At 40.7% G+C, this 21,309-nt stretch overlaps 2 protein-coding genes across 3 annotated transcripts; both read left to right on the top strand.

Moving 5' to 3' along the window:
- Positions 1-4,895: 4,895 nt before the first annotated feature.
- On the top strand, positions 4,896-12,211 carry RPP14 (ribonuclease P/MRP subunit p14). 2 transcript variants are annotated; one of them, XM_072420881.1, is made up of 6 exons: positions 4,896-4,918; positions 6,130-6,242; positions 6,318-6,402; positions 9,655-9,731; positions 11,632-11,710; positions 12,072-12,211. In XM_072420881.1, the coding sequence occupies exons 2-6, from the start codon at positions 6,151-6,153 to the stop codon at positions 12,126-12,128; spliced, it is 390 nt and encodes a 129-aa protein (XP_072276982.1). In that variant the 5' UTR covers positions 4,896-4,918; positions 6,130-6,150; the 3' UTR covers positions 12,129-12,211. The 2 variants fall into 2 exon arrangements, with proteins under 2 accessions (XP_072276982.1, XP_072276983.1); XM_072420882.1 differs by lacking the exon at positions 4,896-4,918 and adding an exon at positions 4,957-4,975.
- On the top strand, positions 12,141-12,817 carry HTD2 (hydroxyacyl-thioester dehydratase type 2). The gene has a single exon (XM_072420879.1). It carries the CDS (start codon positions 12,141-12,143, stop codon positions 12,621-12,623), a length of 483 nt encoding a protein of 160 aa, XP_072276980.1. The 3' UTR covers positions 12,624-12,817.
- Positions 12,818-21,309: the final 8,492 nt, after the last annotated feature.

Raw genomic sequence — 21,309 nt, 5'->3', positions numbered from 1 at the left:
TACTCTGTCCAAAAAATATTAGAAATTAGCAGGAGGTGTTGGTGAAAAAACTGTAATCATGACTTGGAAAGTAATTGTCCTCTCCTTAGCCTATGATTGGACAGTGAAGGAGCAGCAGCATTTTACCCCTTGGCTTACTGTACTCTTTCCTCCTATCAGCATGCTAATTGGCAACTTTGCTTTAAGCACACCTGATTGGCTTCTAATTCTGCCGCTCCCTCTGCTGATAACAAGCCAGTGTCAGGTCTATTTTTTAACTTTTTTTTTTTATCCTTTATTGGAAAGATATCAGGACTGCCTTTAAAAATGCTGCTTGCATACAAGCGGGTTTGTCCTGTAATTGTTTTATTAAAAATCTCAATAAAAAATACTACTTGCCTGTCCATGATAGATTTCTTTTAAAAAGCAGGCAGCACAATGTCAGCTTGTAGTTCCCTTGTAAGAGTGCCGGTCTGGAAATCAAATGTGTGTTTAATAGTTTAAAAATAATGAAATACTTACCCAATCCCAACACTATCCCAATTATAACGCAGACCACCAACGCAGAGTACACATGTGGAATCCGCAGGCGATGCTATGGAGGAAGGCCTGAACAGGTGGGTACCTTGTAGGGAAATTATATTCTCCTGGGGGGTATGAAGACACCCAGGGTGCCATCTGAGGCTTGAGAGAGAGGAGTTTCTTTGTAAAGCTAACCATTATATTTTATATTTTGCACATGCTGCCCAAAGGAACAAAGGTAAGAATAAATATGTGTGTGGAGCATTCTGTATTTTATAGCTGTAGTGTATTGTATGTGCAAATATTATTAGCTGCTAATGAAGCTGAGATGTCCAGAACCTATGGAATCTTTATATGTTTGTGTGTGTGTATAGGATCTCCTAATGTATTAAAGCTCTCCAATACTGGAAATGATGGATTATCATGGGAGAGCCTGGGTGCTCTAGCAAACATTGAATGAATCTGCTCTGGGATTGAAAACATTTGACAACTAGGAGCTAATGATTTTTAAGAAATCGATTCCAGGTTTCCTGGATATCCCAGGTTCTCTAAATATAGTCTATCTTCTCCAGTCTCGGCCCATTGTATATAATACAAATATTAATTTGTCCTAAACCAGAACCTAATCATCTTTTCACAATGACTTTCTGAAGCACTCCGACATTTCTCTACCTGTAAATCAAACAGTTGTTTTCCCGACCGGTTAGACTCACTGTCCTCTTTGGGTCTGCACCTTACTAAGTAATTAAAAATCTAGTTTAACATTTTTTTGTTTCAAAATTATGTTAATCATTTTAAACCTGTAGCATTCTTTGTAAATACATTTTTAGTGATCCTGCCATGAAGATCCTTGATCAGACGCTTCCTATTACAGGGTGACAACATTCAGTCTTGTCACCCAATCAGACATCTATTATGTAGGCTACAACCGGACCACGCACATTACACAGGCCATTGTTGTCACCATCGGAGTAATGTAATGAAGTACAAATAAATGGCTACAGGGGATCATCAGCAATGCAACAAAAATGCAATCTATAAATACATCATATTTTTATTGGTAATGATGCACATTGATTTAGTAAAAAAAATCTCTTGTAATAAGGGATTAAATATACTAAAATTTATGTTAAATCCTTACCCTGATATTCATTCTATAGAAAATATTCAAAGTGTTTTATTTTACATCACACTGCAGATCCTGGCACCTAGGGGAACACTCTGCTATCTGATGACAGAAGCATCTACAAATGGAAAAATCTGAATTCTTCTCATCATATTCTTCATTCAACCTTGACTACTTCAAATACACATTTGTTTATGTATATTGTGACGATAAAAATAAAAAATAACAATCTTACTTCTTACTCTGTGTATTGCTATACGGGTGGACATATCATGGTGGAACTGCACGAGGGCCCCGAGATCTCAGCCACCAGGGGCCCCCACAGCCAGATCTGCTCTTCTATTAAATGTAGCTGTCTTGTGAAATTGTATGCAAGTAGGGGACACTTGTGGCGAACACCTCATTACCAGATAAAATCTTCACTGTATGTATCAAAATGTGCTTCCGTGTCACATAGTTGGAGATTATAAATAATTGGAGGGTGATTAAATAAATGGCACAGTTGCCATGCAATACGTTTGGTTCTCAATTGTAACACAGACCACCAACGTACAGTACACATGTGATTGGGGAATCTGCAGGCCCTGCCCTAGAGATAGACCTTAACAGGTGAAGGGATAATAATACAAAATATATATACAGTGCATGTACCTGGGGAAAAATGAGGTATGAATCATCTGGTATATCTGATAATGAGGGTGAAGAGAGTTTTCTCAAATTTTTAACATGTAATTACCGTATGCCATAGTGATAAAATTTTAGGTGATGTTAGCCACAAGAGTCCCCCAGTCATACCTACATTTGCACCTCCATATTCCAGCGAAATTGGGGTTCAAAGAAAGGAAGTGGACAGGGTAGTATAGTATGACAGGTAAAGTTTTTTGGGCCAAGTAAAATTATTGGTATCCCCAGGGGCCCCCAATTTGCATGTTCAATTAGGGGTTCCAGGGGACATGCTTTGAAAACAGCACCCCTAATGTATTTTCACAAGTTTTAAAACTTGTGACCTAATATCTTAAAAGCTGATATGCTGAAGCTGCTTTGAATAGTTTTTAAAATTTCAAGTTGTTAGGACCTACTGTTAAGGAGATATGAAGGTTTCGACACAGTGCACAACTAAATATGAACACTAGAATATTGCCTGGGTATTGCTGATTATTTCATTGTTCCTCTGCAATGTAAAAAGCAATAAAATAATTTTAAATTTAAATTTCTATTTTTCCACTAGATGGCAGTAACATTCTGTTTATTGAATTACAAAGAAAGCTCCTTCTAGCATTAGGTTATTGCTGCTTAGGAAAAAGCCTGTGCATATGACAGGGGTGTCAAACTCTGGGCCTCAAAGTCCTTTTTTTTTTTTGGCCCCCAAAGGAATTCTAAATATGAGCTGCAGCTGGCCCACCGCTGCATTAAAATAGCGCCGCTACTAAAATTACCAGCACCACTCGTCTATAGACCAACGAGCTCTCTGCCTATGTGTGGCCCCGCATTGGACTGTTTTATAGACGCACATAATGTCAGGAATTTTAGTAGCGGCGCTATTTCAATGAAGAGGGAGCTAGTGGCGGGCCACTCATAAGATTTAGCTCTGCATTGGCCGTGTCTGGCATTTCCAGCACTCAGCTGTACTTTTCCTTGCCACTCCAAGGCATGGACTCTTGGAACTGTTGGATTTTACATAGAAGAATATTGGTATTACTATTGTTAGCCTGCGCAAAAAGGTTACCACTGAAACTTAACTCAGAAGGCTACAAATAGAGAAAGAAGCATAAGATCTTTTCTTAAATAAAATGTAAAAAAAAGAAATCTTGCCTCTCTCTCTATTATAAGCTTGTTCCAGATTGAATGTGAAGCAAATGTTTTCAATACATTTTAAGGTTGGCCACTTTGTCTATGTTTTGAATTTTGGCCCTCTCTGTATTTGAGTTTGACACCCCTGATACATGAGAAGGATATCCCGTACAAGGAGCTCGTCATTCCTTTATTGGTCAGCACCAGAACTGGGATAGGAAATGACCAGCTTATATATGATAAGGTTAATACCCATCCTATGGAAGAACCTCCCCACTTGTCAAGTACTGGGACAGAAATGAACTCATATGGGACCAATTCCCATCCCTTAAAAGGCCCTCTCCATTCTCCTAATGGTCAGGTCCAGTAATGGGATAGGAAATTCTGTACATTACCACAATTAATTTTAAATGAAACAACTCAGATGGAGTTGAACTGCAGACTTTCAGCTTTAATTCAGTGGGTTGAACAAAAAGATTGCATAAAAATGTGAGGAACTAAAGACTTTTTTTCACACAATCCGAGTTGTTTTATTTAAAATTAATTGTGATGTAATGTACAGAACCAAAATTAGATAAGTTGTCTCTGTCCAAATATTTATGAACCTAACTGTAGATCACCCCACACAATGCACTCCATTGCTCGTTTCCCCCTTCTTGAACTCTATATCATGCAAAACAGCAATGCACCCCATCACCTACCCCCCTTATCGTACCCCATACCACCCTGCAGTAATACCAGTGCACCCCATCACCTGTCTCCCCTTCCTACACCTTGATATTATTTTGCAAAATAGCAGTGCACCCTATCACTACCTCATATAACCCCCCAATATTAGCAGTGCACCCCATCATCTGTCTTCCTATACCCCTATATCACCCTGCAAAATTAGTGATGCAGCCAATCACCTACCCCACCCCTTTAGCACTGCACCACATTTCCTATTCTCTCCCTTCCTGCACCCCCCATATCACCCTGCTATAATACCTGTGCACCACATCACCTGTCTCCCCCATCCTATACCCCAATATCACCCTGCAATTCCACCAATGCATGCCATCACCTATCTCCCCCTTCCTGGACACTCACCCTGCAATATCAGTGCACTCCCTTACCTGTCTCCCTCATATCCCCCTGCAATAGTTGGAGGCCCCAGATTGCTAACAATACAAAAGCCACACAAACATTTGTGTACAATCTTCCAGTTTGTTCCACGAAGCCCCGCCCACGTCCTGGTATCTGGACTTAGATTGGTCCTTGTCGCGACCCTTCATGATGTGATCACTAGAGGGCAGTGTTACTTCCTTGTTTGTCCGCATTGCGGAGCCATTTTTCAGGTGACATTGCAGCTAAAGCATTATTGTCCATGGTCTTCTTAAACATGGCGTCTATAGGAATACACATAACCTTTAACACCTGTATTGCAGACGTTTTACAAAATATTGGAAGTAAACATTTTCTCCTAGTGTTTGGTGCAGAAGGTATACAGTTGCGGTAATGGTGAGTGGATTGGGCTGTAGGTTACACGTGGGTTAGAGTGGTGATTGCCTTGGCAGGGTGGGTAGGCTGTGTTATGCACTTACTAATATATAATATAAATTACTAGGGGTTGTGTTTTACTGACTTCCTTTTAACATGTTGGTTGCCTGGCCCCTGCCTGGGAAGTGGTCAGAATTTCTAAACTCTATATTTGTCCCAGGTTACTGAAAGCCTGATTCCAAATACTTAGAGCTTATATATTGTGTGATAGTGATGTTTTAGAACAACACTGTGATTATATATTCCCCAGGGGGTGTGGTCTTGACAGCCAGGGCTGACAGGAAGTAGGTTGAAGCTGCTGGGTGTCATGTGATCTAGGACAGTGGTCGCCAACCTTTTCAGACTTAAGGACCACTAAATGCCTGGAATCCGGACTGCGCAGGGGAGCCGTGTGTCACTCAAAGGGGAAGAAACTTCCGTCAAAGTGACGTCATGAAGCCAGAACCCGTCCACCCTCCTATCCGAGTCTGCGATGGGAGAGTGGGTAGGTTGTGTCCATGGGGGGACATGGTCTGTGGCTCTAGCCAGTGCGCCCCCTAGTGGGGTCCTTTTCCTGACTCCACTGGGGGGGCGCACCAGCCAGAGCTGCAGACCAGCAGTTGCCAACTGCGGTGGAGGAGAAAGCACTGGGTGGAGGAGGATAGAACTGAGTGCTTGTAGGGAAATCGTCGGTGATTATTGAAGCAAAAAATGTATTTTTTTAAAGCAGTAAAATGACCCTTACCTTCATAGGGGGGATGCAGTTGATCCCTCTATGATTCTACTCCAGTGGGACCTGCACCATCACATCTGTCTTACATAACCTGATCTTGCACTGTGCAAGTTTCCTCCTGAAAATGTAGTATCTATCTCACGTATGCGCATTTTTTTCCTACATGCGGGAAAAGCCCCTGCTATGCATGCCCAAAATCAGGCATACACCTGAAAGAACAGTTTAGATATGTGATGTATGCATCCCGGAGGCTCTGGGTCCATCCGGAGGCTCTGGGTTTCCCATTCAAAGACAAAATAGGGAAAAAAAAATATATATAATATATATATATAGTTTATTTGCACATACTTATGTTTATTTGCAGTAGGAAGGAGATTTAATTTCAGTTGGCATTTAACTAGAAAACTAGTTTTTATAGGAATTGCTATTCATTCTGTTTTTTCATTCTTTATATTCCTAGAAATAACAGCATTGTGAAAACATGAAAGGTCGCCCCATTCCATCGGAACCAATTGCCAATGAGAGGATTGTGCTGAGGAACCCCTCCGAGTATCAATATTTGAAGGTTCAGCTGTGAGTTGCTCAGACATATCGCACTGATTGTAGGATCCATGTACGATTACTGATATACTTGTGTTTGGTCTGCAGGGTATTTCAGCGTGAAGGTGTCAAACTAACTGATGCTCTATACAAATCCCTGATTGTTTCTGCTATAAAGGACCTGCATGGAGAGGTAAGTACTATGTGGATTTCTGTATCTGATAAGGAAGGCTGATCATTTTTCTTCATATCTCTATACAGTATAATTGTTAAGGTGTTAACTGTTTTCCAAAAGAAAACTCAAGATGATCAAAAATGCTGAAAGCAGAAAAACTGGCATGTGGACTGAAAGTTATCTGCCTCCCTTATTTTCTAAAGACCCCTTTAAACCCCCCCCCCCCCATATGTATTATACTCAAATATAAACTAATTTGCATACCTTTTGAAGGGGTTGTCCTAGATTGTAAGCTCTTCGGGGCAGGGTCCTCACCTCCTCCTGTGTCACTGTCTGTAGCTGTCATTTGCAACCCCTGTTTAATGTACAGCGCTGCGTAATATGTTGGCCCTACGTAAATCCTGTTCAATAATAATAATAATAATAACAAAGGGGTTGGATAATATGTATCCAGTGCCATATGCCATACTATAAATACCAGCAACCAAGTTCTCCTCTGAGATCAAGGGACTTTTCAGATACACATAAACTTGATTACAATTGAACAATTAATCTATGTAAAATAATTTTTAACAACACTTTAATATTTCTGAATTAAATCCTTGTGCTAACACATACAAAATATCAATATATTATACCATTCAGTTGCATTCCCTTCAGATTTCACTGTGCTGACGCGGTTCACAGATCTGATTATGCTTCATCAGGGATGTTTGTGAATATGGGACCATTGGAACTTTTGTCCTGTATTCAATTTTTAAAACATAAATTTTATTTTTGTTTCCGTACCCCACTTGTTGGTCAGTTTTGGGTGGGGACAGGTTTGGCAACCGCAATGATCTTCCCCACCCGGGTAATGGAGCAGGTATCCCCAGGGTACTAATCAGTTTTGTTCCCCCTAAAAAGGATGTAAAGAAGCTATCCTGAATATAATATTCTGCTTTTGCAATGTGATGGATCTGGGTGTTGGCTCTGGTGATCGCTGCATAAACTGATTTGAATATGAATCAAGGTACTCACTATTACATGAATACACAGGAAAACTGCATTGACTCATGTAAACCTAAGACACAAAATGTGTCCTTTACTACTAACATTCAAAACAATAGACAGAAATGTCAACTAAATTATAATGAATAAATGAATCCATTGCATGGTATTTTTAAAAGATTTATTGAAAAGGGGGTGGAAAATTAAATTTTATTATTATTACATAGCAACAACATATTACGCAGTGCTGTACAAAGTCCATAGTCATGTCACTGGCTGTCCCTCCAAGGAGCTCACAATCTAATGTCTCTACTATAGTCATATGTCATTAATACAGTCTAAGGACAATTTTAGAGGGAAGCCAATTAACCTAACTGCATGTTTTTGAAATGTGGGAGGATACTAGAGTACTTGGAGGAAACCCACGCAAACATGGGGAAAACATACAAACTCCATGCAGATAGTGTCCTGCCCAAGATTCAAGCTTGTGACCTAAGTGTGTGCAAAGGCCGGAGTTCTAACCACTGAGCCACCGTGCTTCTACTTTTTACAAAGTATTTTGTTGTTGGTTATGACGGGTCAGTTGCTGTTCTGTGTATTTTTGTTGGTCACTAGTATATGGTATTGTGTATTAATGTAACATGTTGCAGAAAACTTGTGTTTGATAACTGTCAACTGAGGGTAAAGCGAGATTTTTTTTCTAATGGCTATTTCAAGTTAAAAAGAAAATCTTGGTTTATACTTGAGTATACACATACCTTTTTCCTGCAGTTTACTAGCACATTAAGGCACTGGAACTTCTTTCTTTTCAGCAGCAGGGGATGGGTCTTTCTCTTACAGCGCTATAAGCCCAGTTTGCAATATGATGCAGCCCCAGGGATTGTGCCAGTGACAGGGAATAGAATGATGTGAGTCTCATTCTTCCTAAGGAGGACCAGTGGCGCTGAAATGAGCTTTAAGGACAGAGAGGTTATGTAAAGCTGTTTATTTTAAAGGTTTGTAAAGGAGGGAAACCCAGAACTGTAGAGTTACCATTGTATTCCTTTTATTTATTTATTTAAAAACTTTCTGCCTCATAGCTCATGCACATTGTATACTAAGTTCAGGGCATGCCTCTAGTGATAAATATTACACTTGTCAGTATGTCAGCCCTCAACTGATCCTTCAAGCCCACAAATGTCTGTTGTCACAGCTGTGCAATACCATGATAACTGCAGATCTAAATAGAAACTAAGATGGCACTGCCTTTAGCCAATAGGACGGTTTAGTACCATCCTAATCTTTACAGCACCAGGATGTGTATGCTACTAAGACAAATACTAAAGAACTTGTCTTTTTATTATTCTACATATTTTAGTTCTATATGGTCATTGCTGATGTAAGAGGTACCTGACTGTCCTTGTTGACCTTTTTTCTAAAATGCAAAGTGCCTAAATTATTTTCCAGTATTTCATATAGCGCCGACATATTATGCAGTGCTGTACAATGTCCATAGATATGTCAGTAGCTGTCCCTCGAAGGGACTCACAATCTAATGTCCCTACCATATTCGTTTTGGAGAAAGCCAATTAACCTAACTGTATGTTTTTTGGATGTGGGAGGAAACCGGAGTACCCAGGAGAAACCCACTAACACGGGGAGAACCTGCAAACTCCATGCAGATAGTGTCCTGGCTGAGATTCAAACCTGGGACCCAGCGCTGCAAAGGCCAGAGTGCTGACTTTTGAGCCACCACCATGCTGGCTTCAATGTCTTTGTGTGTTTTTTTATCTTTAGTTATCCATTTATCCTGAATCACAGCAAAGGTTTCTGTATGCCACAGATTGTCAGCAGAATTATAATATGAATGATAATCGCATTCTTCTGTTTCACAGAAAACTTCTAAGCATAAACTGGAGCAATGTGTGTGGTCCGCACAGGATTATTTTTTTTATTAAGTTTGGGTAAATATGTGGACTTAAAAACCATGGATACCTGATGAATAACTCTAAATTTAACTTGCAGGGTGTGTATTGTAGTTTCATTTTAAACTGGTTCTGATGAGCAAAATAATCCATTATTACCTGTGATCTGATCTTTTTTTCTTTGATTGTTTATAATCATTTTCCCTGTGAACGACTAGTGTAAAGAGGGAAAGACAATACTGAGTAAAGCTTTCATCTTTGGATATTGTATGAATTAATGACATCTCATTTTTATTACATATTTTCTCCCATTGCTTCTTCTGCACTGTAATACATAGTCATTTGTTTTAATTCTCCTTTTTCTTCATTTTTTTAGGCGGGGGCCTCTTGTCCTTTAGACTTGTTAAAATTTGATGAAAAGACATTGTCAGGAATACTGAGAGTCAACAGCAGGTAAAAAATGGACTTTCATTGTTACATTTTTACAATATTTGAAACTGAACATCTCTTATGTATTACTTAGAGGACATCTCCTAAAACCAAAACTGGAAAAGTGTGCACACTTGTTATTGTCAGGATCACATTCATGTCATGTCTGCCTTTAGTAATAGAAGTAGGACTTTTAGTAGTAGTAGGGTTTTTAAGAGCATACCGTCCGCATGGCTGCTTTACCTAGTAAGCCATTTACCAGAAACAAGCATGCACCTAGAGAAGTCTGAAATGTTAGAACTTCTGTTCTGTCTGCTTGTTTCCAATCAGTGACTTACTGCAGAAGCATGCAAAAAAAAGACCGTTTATCTATGGGAATCAATCCAGCTGATCTAGTTCTGTACTTGCCCCCTCTTTTTTCTTATAAAGTAACCCTTGCAATTAAAAATAATACCCTCCCCTCTTACATATTTAACATGTTCTTTGTACAGTCAGGTACGTTAGGTAGGTTTCTGCGTTCAGCTCTTTCAGAATTTAGTACCCTAAGATGATTTTTTTTTTATTGCTTATTGTGTATGGAACTGATGAAGAATAGGAAATATTGTACAGTAAATGTTCACATTGGTATCCAATGTCCAAAGAAAACACAAGGCTACCCATATTAAAGCAAATGATGCTTCTGACTTCTGATCATTGCGTGTGGCAATCAGGGTGTTTGTTATGTGCCCCAGATAACAGGTACTTTTCTCTGTAGAGCTAAAACGATATTTACTTCCTACTAAGGAAGTTCTGCTTGTGGATAAAGTTCACTGTTAGGTTAGGATTGCAGCAGGGTATGGTGCTTATAATGCTCTTTAAATGATTCTGTCAAATCCCAATGCCTGTCCTTTCTAGGCAGATATCTGCTCATCTATGGAGACCATGAGTCTTAGTCCATCATTAAATGACACCCTAAATCCTAAAGTGAAGCTGTTCTTTTTACAACACATTTATTTAAGTGCCTCTTAAACCCCGATTCACCTGCAGCTCCACCATCACCTCTCCCATGCTTATTCTTGCCGTCTGTTCTGTTTCCTATTGCTTTTACACCCACTGAAGCAAAGTAAAATAAAAGCCCCATGTTGCTGTGTTTGAAGATGTCCCCTCTTATAAAATTCATAAAAATCATGGAACAACATGACCTGGCTTTTTGGATATCAGTTTTAGATTCTAGTGTTGTAGTAAAATAGGAGGATGGGGATATAGGAATTACATGGTCTCCCATACTGAGTGTTTCATTTGCCCAAGGTGGGGGAATGTAAATAGAGTGAGAAGCACCAAAACATTCTACAAAGGCAGTCTATGAAGAGGACCTGTAACTTCGTTCTGCATGAGTAAAAAGCATAACCTATCAATGCTCATGGATGGGCCGGGAAGGAGACTGCAGGGGAATCTGTCACATTAATGGTGCTGGACATCATTCTGTCCATGGCTGTTGGTGGCACCGTTCCTTCTGTTTAACCAGTATTACATGTTAGGATTTTGAAATACCATTGTTCCCTATTTTCCTTTTCTGTAATGTTAGATGAGATTATATGCAATCATATGCTTTACTATATCTTCTGCCATTGCATTTACAAATCTAAACACACATTTACATAAACCTCTTATGTACATATAACTCTAGAAAACAATATATGGCTCTTAATCCTACAATTGGAATAAAAGTATTCCCAGAATTATTCCACGGGGTCTCGTATTTCATTGAACACAAGCCCCTACATGCTATAATACCTGTGAGATCCAAACAGATTAAAGAGAGTTGTTTTATTAATTTGAAGTTCTATACTTGTGGGTAGCACATGATTGTAAATGCATTCCTGTATGTATTGTCTATGGTTTACATCCATGTCTTCTTAAGTCATTATTTATTCTTTCCTTGCAGTGGTTTGGTTAAACTGTGGACATCTCTGACTCTGCTGGGACAGTATCAGAACCAGGAGTGTTCTTTCCGTGTGATACAGGTAAACCTTTATGCCGGGCTGTTGGTGTACGGACCATTAACACTGCTCTTTTATCCACTTCTGAAGGTTCTGCCGGTGAACTGTGTAAATGTGGATACTGGATAGACCTGTTCTGGGTTTCTCCTTTGCTTCTGGAAAGGAAACAAAGCAACCATACACCATAGGATTGTTGTTACATCTTAAGTGCATATTTGTGATAAAGCAGAGAAAGAGGACCTGGTATTTCTGTGCAGCATGGATATTGACCATGTTCACTGTAAAACCCAGAGCAATTTTCACATTTCTTCATTTGGCAATAATGTTGTCATCAAATACCATGGTAATATTATATCATAAAGTCATTTTTTTGTGTTCTCTTTAGGTTTCTCCCTTTTTGTTGGCACTTGCTGGTAACAGCAGAGAACTGGTTCTTGACTAAGTATAGTGAAAGATGTTCCGTCATTTGGTCACCAAAGGATCAGCGCTTGGTATATTCAGCATTCCATCTTCATCCAACTTGGCATTATGGCGGCCATTACACCTGCAGGTTGGAGATAGCGCTGAGCTTTTTAGGACCTTCACTCAGAAAGACGTTATCTTGTTTTCTGAACTTACCGGGGACACAAACCCCCTACACCTGGATGAGGAGTTTGCAAAGGCCACAAGATTTAGGAAACCTGTTGTCCATGGCGTTCTCCTCAATGGCCTAGTGTCTGCTGTCCTGGGAACAAAACTACCCGGGGCAGGCTGTGTGTTTCTCTCCCAGGACATTCGCTTTCCAGCTCCATTACATGCTGGGGAGGAGGTGGTAGCAAGAGCCCAGGTGAAATCCATAAAGAAATCCTTGGCTTTTATAAGTGTGTCTTGTGTTGCAACACAAAGTGGAAAGACTGTCATGGAGGGAACAGTAAAAGTTCTTGTTCCTGGAGATTGATTTTAGTGTTGTGCAAATTAACAACAAAATCATACAAAGCTAAGCTAAAACTCCACTCCTTGGCATCCATAGCACACCTTGTCTGTTGGAAGAGTTGTGACATGCGACTGCTCCACTTTGTGGTGATATTGGGGAGCACTGTGTGACCATTTGGAAAGCAGATGGAAACAATCAATAAAATCTCATATCTTAAAGCCTTTTTCAAGTGTCTTTCAATAGGGTAATGTAGGGTAACCAGGAACCTGCAGTGTCAACCATGCTTTGCTGCACGACAACCAAAGGGGACCTAAACTCAAAGTTTTTACTTTACATAAAAGGGTAGACATCTGTTTTAAATAAAAGTAAAAATATTCTTTTTTTTTTTTTTTAACTGCGGCATTTAAGACAGAATGGGTGTGCAGATCTTGAGCAGCCAGAAGCCTGGGATGCGTGACGTAGGTATCCTGGGAGGCTCCTGGCTGTTAGTTCTGCGCATGCTCGAGGTTGGGCATACTCAAAAGGGCATTTTCCTACACTAAGGGGAAAAAGATGCCAATCCCGCACATGGGCAGTGAGATCAGCACTCATTGTTTCCCCTTTACAGCAGGCTACGTTACCCGATCCCGCACTTCTGTGAGATCTGGTGACGTAACAAGAAAAAGGAAGAAGACTTAAGATATAGACACCCAGCAGGAAGGCGCAGGACCTGATTGAGGAAAGGTCCATGTGAAAAGAAATACAACGGTGCTCATGTGGAGTCCTCTGGCCGCGTGGTCCCCAACCTTTTGGACCCACGGACCACTAAACATACCGGCTCGGACCGCTCATGCGCGGGGAGCTGTGTGTCACTCAAAGGGGCGAAAGTTCCCCCAGAGTGGTGTCATGATACCAGAACTCACTCAGTCTTCCATCACAGGTCTGGGCCTGATCCAGAGACACAACCCTCAGCCTGCGATCCGTAAGGGGGACACGGTCCGTGGATCTGGCTGGTAAAATTTTGGTCCATCATCACCTCACCTTTCTGCCATAAAGACCAACCTGGTCGCTTGTTTTCTTTTATTTCTGCATTAAAATATTATTTGGCTGTCTGTCCCTGCTTTCAGTATAGCCTAAACCTTGGCTGTCCTACCCCTGGTCCTCCATGGCCACATACATGGCCCGATTTTTATATGCAAAGACATTTTCTGACTCATTGCAAAGCTAATTTTACCAAATTCCCTACTGTCTGTTCAGTGGTAGACGTAGCCAACGTGGGGCCCCTGTGCAGCACTACAGCACCTCCCTATGTTGGAGAAACACAAATAATATGTGCAGACCCTGACCCGCGAGGGCTGACGTTGGACAGATCTGATCCAAACCACCGACTTCCACCAAGATGAGGAATGGGCAATAGGCAGCCTCCATGTTTACTACCAGACCTGCACTATGGAAGCTGGAACACATTTATTTCTTCTTGGAGTTTACATATATAAACCAGCATTTTATATCAGGAACATCTGGTAATGTGAGATACAACATACTCTGTGTAATATTCCATGATGCACATCATGGGTGGGAGTGCGGGAGCTGCTGAAATTCTAATTCCATGAAGGATACACTTTCATCAGTAAAGCGGGGTAATCCAGAAAACCTGGAATGGATTTCTTAGTCATTTGCTATTTATTAGCAAATGTTTTCAGTCCTGGACCAAATCCCTTCCAGGTTTTTTGTATTACTCAGGTTCACTGATAAAGGTGTATCCTCTCCCGTCATTGAGAGCTTTATTAAATCAGGGCCAGTGTGAGAAGGAATCTTACAGAATCTGTGTGTGCAATAATACCTTATGTGATGTGTGTACACTGGACATGTATGTGCTTTATTATTGACCAACATGTAGAAATCATTTTATTCAAAACTCAGATAAAATGAAAAATTATTAGCATAATAAAATGTAAAATAAAAAAGCTTTTTGCTGTAATATTGACCTTCTAGCCAGAGATTTACCCTGCAGTACATTTATTTGCCACTAGATGTCCTCGGTCGGATGGTCAGCATCATTTATCCCAGCTCCCCTGCACCCAGGTCATCCTGGACATACCGATGCTGTAACTGGACAGTGATTGGAGAAGTAGGCACAGCGAGGAGCTGATCTCTGTGTCACTTTGCTTTCTCCTATTCACATGCTTATATCAGTACATGAACTGATTAGCTTCTTGTGCTGCTACTTCCCCTCATACCTATATGTACATGGGATATACATGGGATGGGTTATATGTACATGGGATTGGTTATATGTACATGGGATACACACACATGGGATATACATGAGATGAGTCATATGTACATGTGATGGGTTATATGTACATGGGATACATACATATGGGATGTGTCATATGTACATGGGATATATATGTGATGGGTTATATGTACATGGGATTGGTTATATGTACATGGGATACACACACATGGGATATACATGAGATGGGTCATATGTACATGTGATGGGTTATATGTACATGGGATACATACACATGGGATGTGTCATATGTACATGGGATATGCATGTGATGACTTGTATGTACATGGGATTGGTTTTATGTACATGGGATACACACACGGGATATACATGAGATGAGTCATATGTACATGTGATGGATTAAATGTACATGGGATGGGTCATATGTACATGGGATACACATGGGATGGGTCATATGTACATGGGATACACATGTCAAGGGATATACATGTGATGGGCTACATGTACATGGGATATACACACACATGTATGATCTGCATTATAGGAGGCGAGATGGGTTATATGTAAATGGGATACACTAAAGATCTAGATTAAAGTATGTGATATAATGTGTACATGGGATACACATGATCCATATCATAGGAAGTGTGTGATGGGTGATATATGTACATAGTAAGCCTGTGGTATATAGCTCTATGTAGACAAATTCTACATCATAGAATATGTGTCATGTTTACATAGTAAACACATTACATTTTAACTTCATAACAGAAACCTATAATAAGTCATATATACATCATGGGGAATGTTATTATATGGCATGTCTACATAGGATATGTACAGCATAGGTACAATGTTATATATGTCACATCCACATAGGATTATACATCATAGGAAGTATTATTACATGACATGTCTACATGGGTTATTTATAGCATAGTATGTTATATATCAGCATATGATGTTTCTAATAATAATTGTCTCTATGTTATACACATATAATGCCATATATTGTAATCTGCCCAGAGTACAATGTGTAATCTTCCTGATCATAGTTCATATATACCTAGTGCTATCCAAATGTCACATGAGGGCTGTTTATCATACATGTCATGGGAATAGGTAGAGAATAGAATGACGCTGACAGGTTGTTCTTACGTTGTGTGTGTACGTAGCCATGTTTACATTGGGCCCCCGGACAGAACTGACTTGGAGCCCTTGTAGGGCCCCTGTTGGCTGGGCAGGTTTTGGGCCCTTGTGCTTTGGCACACTTCACACTTCTCTATGTCTGCCCTGTGTACATACCGGTATAAACGTCATGTGTTGATTTATCTGCACATAGAATAATCTGTCATGTCTGTTTAGATGACATCTGTGTCTCAATAAGAAGTGAGAAAAATCTATCCAATCCCATGTTAGACGTTTGTCATGGGTACACGTGTCCCCATTGTAAGATTCCCCCCTTTGTCTTATTTTGGTGGCGACTTTAAATTTTTGTTTTGCCCATCACTTTAGAGATAGAGACAACGAATCAACCGGTGACACAGAAAATCTGATAGTCGTTATTCCCCTCACTGCTGTACTCCAATTATTATTATTACACAGTATTTATATAGCGCCATCATATTATGTAGCGCTGTACAGAGTCATGTCACTAGCTGTCCCTCAAAGCAGCTCACAATCCAATGTCTTTACCATAGTCATATGTCTTTAATACAAGTCCATACAATCCAAACAAGGAAACATTTTGATTGTAGTTATAGCATATAACTTTTTTGAACTTTTGTGAAATTCCTTGAAATGCGGGGTTGTCATGTGTGAACACTCATTACTGTTACAAACAATGGTCGAAAATGAACTACAAGAAGAACAGAATTGTGTCAGGCTACATTATTTCTTGCAGCACATTGCTGTGCCCGGGACATTGTGCGTTGTATTGTGGTGCATTGTAGTGCACATGATTGGGTGCCTCATGGTGTGTTTTCAGGTTTTAGAGAAGGGCATTGGAGTACAGGGTTGAGGTTTTACATATTATAAAGTTTCAGTTACATTGTCACCGCAGGATGTGTGCAGAATAGAAACTGAAAGCACAACACCCACAAAGATTTATGTGGGAGAATTGTGGTTGCTTGTGATTGTTGCCTGGACTTGCTTATATGTCTGCACATGATACTCAAATTCCTGTGCTTTGCCTTCAAATCGCTCCACATTTCTTGTCCCACTTACCTTTCTGACCTGATGGAAAAATACTCCACTAGCTGCTCTCTTCACTCCTCCAATGACCTACTAATGACTTCCTCACTCATAACCTCATCACACGCACGACTGCAAGAATTTCCTAGAGCTGCCCCAACTCTCTGGAATGGTCTTCCTCGTTTCTGCTCATTTAAAAGAGCATTTTCAAACTTGCCTACCCATCTTCATCTGTCTCTTAAAACCCTCACTACTTCCCACCATTCCACATCTCCCCTCCTATTGTGTGATACTTCCCCCACCTCCTAGATTGTAAGCTCCTGTGGCAGGGTCCTCTCCTCCTGTGTCACTGTTTATCTGTCTGTCATTTGCAACCCCTATTTAATGTACAGCGCTGCATAATACGTGCGCTATATGAATCCTGTTTAATAATAATAATAATAATACTGTGGGCCACGGGGCATCTTCTAATAAATATGGTCACTGTATGACCCATACAGTATGGTGTGGGCAAATATCTTTAGGGGCGAGCCACTGGCCCAAGATCACTTTGACACAGCTTGCTGTATTGAAGTTGTATTGAAAGATAAGTGAATCAAGATTTGCTGCGAAAGTTGGCCAGAAAGGTGTATAGTCAGCACTCAACCCACAATTTTTTCAAGCCGGGTGGGAAGAATGTGTAGGCGGGTGGAAGCCCCAAAACTGTGACCCAACTCATCAGTAATGACCCAAAATGAGCCGGGTGGTTGCTGAAAAGTGCCGGGAGGTGCACCTAGCTGAAATGGGCTGGAAGAACGCTGATAGTACTATGTGGAGAGTGGGTATTCAGATTGAGCTGTGCTTCTTATGAAGAATACCTTAAAGCAGAAAGGAGAAAATAAGTTATTGGTTTTATTAGTTTGCCCAAAGCGCGGCCAGGGTTGAACAGAAACCTTTTTCATGTCCAGTGTACTTCCTAGCCACTTTTAGCTGGGTGCACCACCCAGCAATTTTCAGTAACCACCTGGCTGTATTTGATGTTATATAACAAGGTGGGCATTTAGAAGTTGGAACTAAATATTCAGGGAAGGGGGGGGGGGTCGTGGTAGAAAGCTGACAGAATGATAGGGGTTACTGGATGGCAAAAACAAGCGGGAACATATGTTGCCCTGCCCACGTGTTGACCACTCACCTACAGCTTTTCCCCACCCAGAGGAAAAAAATTCTGGGCAGAACACAGTCTGTCTACCCCAAATGTAGCAATTATTTTATCTATATGCTGGGTCTGCTGGGCAGTGATTGCCCCAATGTCCTATATAGGGCTTGAAGGGCCACTGAGATGCTCTTCTTCATCTTTTGTTAATCAGGAATAGGCAATGACATGTGTAGTGGTTGTATGGTATTTGCTTAAATTAAATCCTGAACAGTTCTTTGCAATTGGGCCTGTGGAGTCTATCATTCACTGATAACTTTGCTTTGTGTAAGACTGGTGTGATCCATATAGTGGTGGCCATGCATGCATTCAGTGTGACTGTGAATCTGTGCTTCCTCCATGCCATCTAGGCTGACTGATTCTAACTGCCAGCCTGGAGATCCTTTGTTTGTTTGAGAACTCCATGCCCAGTGCAACATTTTTCAAATGCTTCTGAATGCCCTAACATCATACGCTGCCTGTCCAAAAAAAAGTTATACTCTAATTTACCTTTGTACCGCCTTTAGCTTTAGTTAGGACATACGTTTTTAGTTGTGTTGTTTCAATAGGCTTATACACTGTCACAATATTATATTCTGTCCAGAGTTGTAACTAATTTTTCACTAATTTTTTATTGGTGATTGAAGAGTTGGATAGCTGCGTAGTCTCCTCCAGCTCATCCCCAAGATTTTCAATGGGGTTAGGACGCAGTAGTGACCAATCCATGTGTGAACATGATGTTTCATGTTCCCTGAACCACACTTTTACCACCTGAGCTGGATGAATCTTGGCTTTGTCATCTTGGAATGTGCTCATGCCAACAGAGAAGGAACACTGTTTGAAAAACCTGGTCATTCTGTATATTTAGGGAGTCAGCTGACCTCATTTTTTGGGCACAAAATGTTGCTGAATCCTGACTAACTGAAGCAACCCCAGGTCATAACGCTGCCCCCTGCGGGCAACCCACATCATAGTGCATCCCCCTGCAGGTATCCCACATCGTAGCACTGCCGCCCTGGGCACCCAAGTTCGTAATGCTGTCTCTACAGACCTTTTTATTATTATTACACAATTTTTTATAGCTCCATCATATTAGGCAGCACTGTACAAAGTCCATAGTCATGTCACTAGCTGTTTCTCAAAGAGGCTAATAATCTAATGTCCCTACCATAGTCATATGTCATTTATACAGTCTATGGTCAATTTTGTCTGGTAACCAATTAACCTAACTGCATGTTTTTGGAATGTGGGAGGAAACCGGAGTACCCGGAGGAAACCCACGGGGAGAACCTGCAAACTCCATGCAGATAGTGTCCTGGCCGAGATTCGAACCTGAGACCCAGCGCTACAAAGGCCAGAGCACTTACCTCTGAGCCACCGTGGTGACCTTGGCCAGACATGGAATCTCTGTGTGTGTGTGTGGCAGAGAACCACTGGCAACAGATTATTTAAATTAGTATTTATTTATTGATAATCAGTATTTTCAGTTGGTTGAAAGTGAAGAACAATAGTTTAAGTTTTGGGTTAAACAAAAATGATTGGGACCTCTTGTTCTGTATGTGACCACAGAACCTTAAAGCAGAACTAAAGTAAAGTAAAACACACCTTGAACTTTGCAGCTCCATTGGGAGGTTTCTTCGTTTTGGGTCCCGATATCCTTCTTCGGCCCGGCATGGAGCAAGCGGCCGTAATCTTTTTCAGTCCTCTTCTGGGTTCTTCTTCCTGCGTCACTGGATCTCCCACTGCGCAGGCTCAAGATTGGGTGTCCTAGATGGGGAAAAAGATTGCCGATCTCACTGCGCATGCGTGATTTTTTTTTTCCCATTAAAGAAAGGGCTCCTTCTGCGCATGCCCGAGATTATGAGCACCCAAGCATCTCCCGGGATGCCTGATGTAGGTAACTCGGCAGGCTTTGTCTTCTTATTCCAATCAAGACAGAAAGAGGAGGTGCTGCTCTTTTTTTTTTAATAAATAGAATTTTTACTTTATATAAAAGGTTGTCTACTCTTTCATGTAAAGTAAAAATTTTGAGTTTAGGTGAGGGGATATCTCTTTACTAGGCAATCAGCGGCAATGCAAAAAAAACAATTTCTTAGGATAGAGGAAAGCTAAAACCTCATTATCCTATTATTGCTGTTTGTGTCCCCATAGCAGAATACCCCTTACCTCCTGACAGTGTGTTCACCAGGAGAGGAAGGTATAAGAAATACAATAGCAATAAAAAAAAACACATTGGTTGTAGAAGGCTAGACTTTTTTTGCTGTCTGTACACCTGCAAGACATTTGTTTTTACTTCCCACAACAGGGATAACTTTATCACCACGGCAAGAAAGACAAGTAAAGTTTATCATTGAGTTTTGTGTTGCGGCACATTATTATTCTTCACCCAGTACATCAACAATCCCAAGCAACTTCATTTAAATAGGACAAAGTTTAAACTCTGCTGACTTTATAGTGCGCTTTGTTCTCTTTTCCTCATTAAGATATTTGAAATGCTGGGATTCTGTACTAAAGGTTGCAAGTGAATGTCACCAAGGGGGTCAGAGGGATGTCAGGGAAGTTAAACACCATGGGGGTCTCTTTAGAACTTCCTGCACATTGTTGTTTTACCCTGGACCTGGAATACTGAACACAGCAGCTGGTTCAGTGCAAACACTGCGCCCCAGCCTGCTGCATAAATAAACATTTTATTATAATTTATTGAAACCAAACAAGACAAATATATTAAACGTCTGGTGTCACTACAGTTTTGGTCTTTTACACTGATGCTGCTTGTCTCTTGTATAGGGACAGTATTAGTCATTGATGATCCCAAAAAGTGTGCATTACTAATGATCTCCTAGACACCTGGAGACACCTGTGCACATGCCAGATATTTTCCCTTGATGATCAGGAATGAATGTTTAATGTGGGTACACACTATTGGCTGCATGCTAGTTCAGGTTTGTGGAGCTGAAGGCTCTGTTCACATTGGTGGTGAAGTTGCGGTGGAGTTACTGCTGCCTCTGAGTGGAGGTTGCGGTGAAGTTACTGCTGCTCTTGGGAGGAGGTTGCGGTGGAGTTACTGCTGCCCTTGGGAGGAGGTTGCGGTGGAGTTACTGCTGCCC

The sequence above is a fragment of the Pyxicephalus adspersus genome, chromosome 8 (genome assembly GCF_032062135.1).
Source record: "Pyxicephalus adspersus chromosome 8, UCB_Pads_2.0, whole genome shotgun sequence".
NCBI classification, from domain to species: Eukaryota; Metazoa; Chordata; class Amphibia; order Anura; family Pyxicephalidae; genus Pyxicephalus; species Pyxicephalus adspersus.
The sequence above is the reverse complement of the archived record's forward strand: the minus strand, read 5'-3'. Positions and strand labels throughout refer to the sequence as shown.

Bases quoted from the DNA above. Each gene is read 5' to 3' on its own strand.
- RPP14 (XM_072420881.1), top strand. From the start codon at position 6,151: ATGAAAGGTCGCCCCATTCCATCGGAACCAATTGCCAATGAGAGGATT. The intron at 6,403-9,654 runs GTAAGTACTATG...TCATTTTTTTAG, and splicing joins TAAAGGACCTGCATGGAGAG to GCGGGGGCCTCTTGTCCTTT. The intron at 11,711-12,071 runs GTAAACCTTTAT...TGTTCTCTTTAG, and splicing joins GTTCTTTCCGTGTGATACAG to GTTTCTCCCTTTTTGTTGGC.
- HTD2 (XM_072420879.1), top strand. From the start codon at position 12,141: ATGTTCCGTCATTTGGTCACCAAAGGATCAGCGCTTGGTATATTCAGC.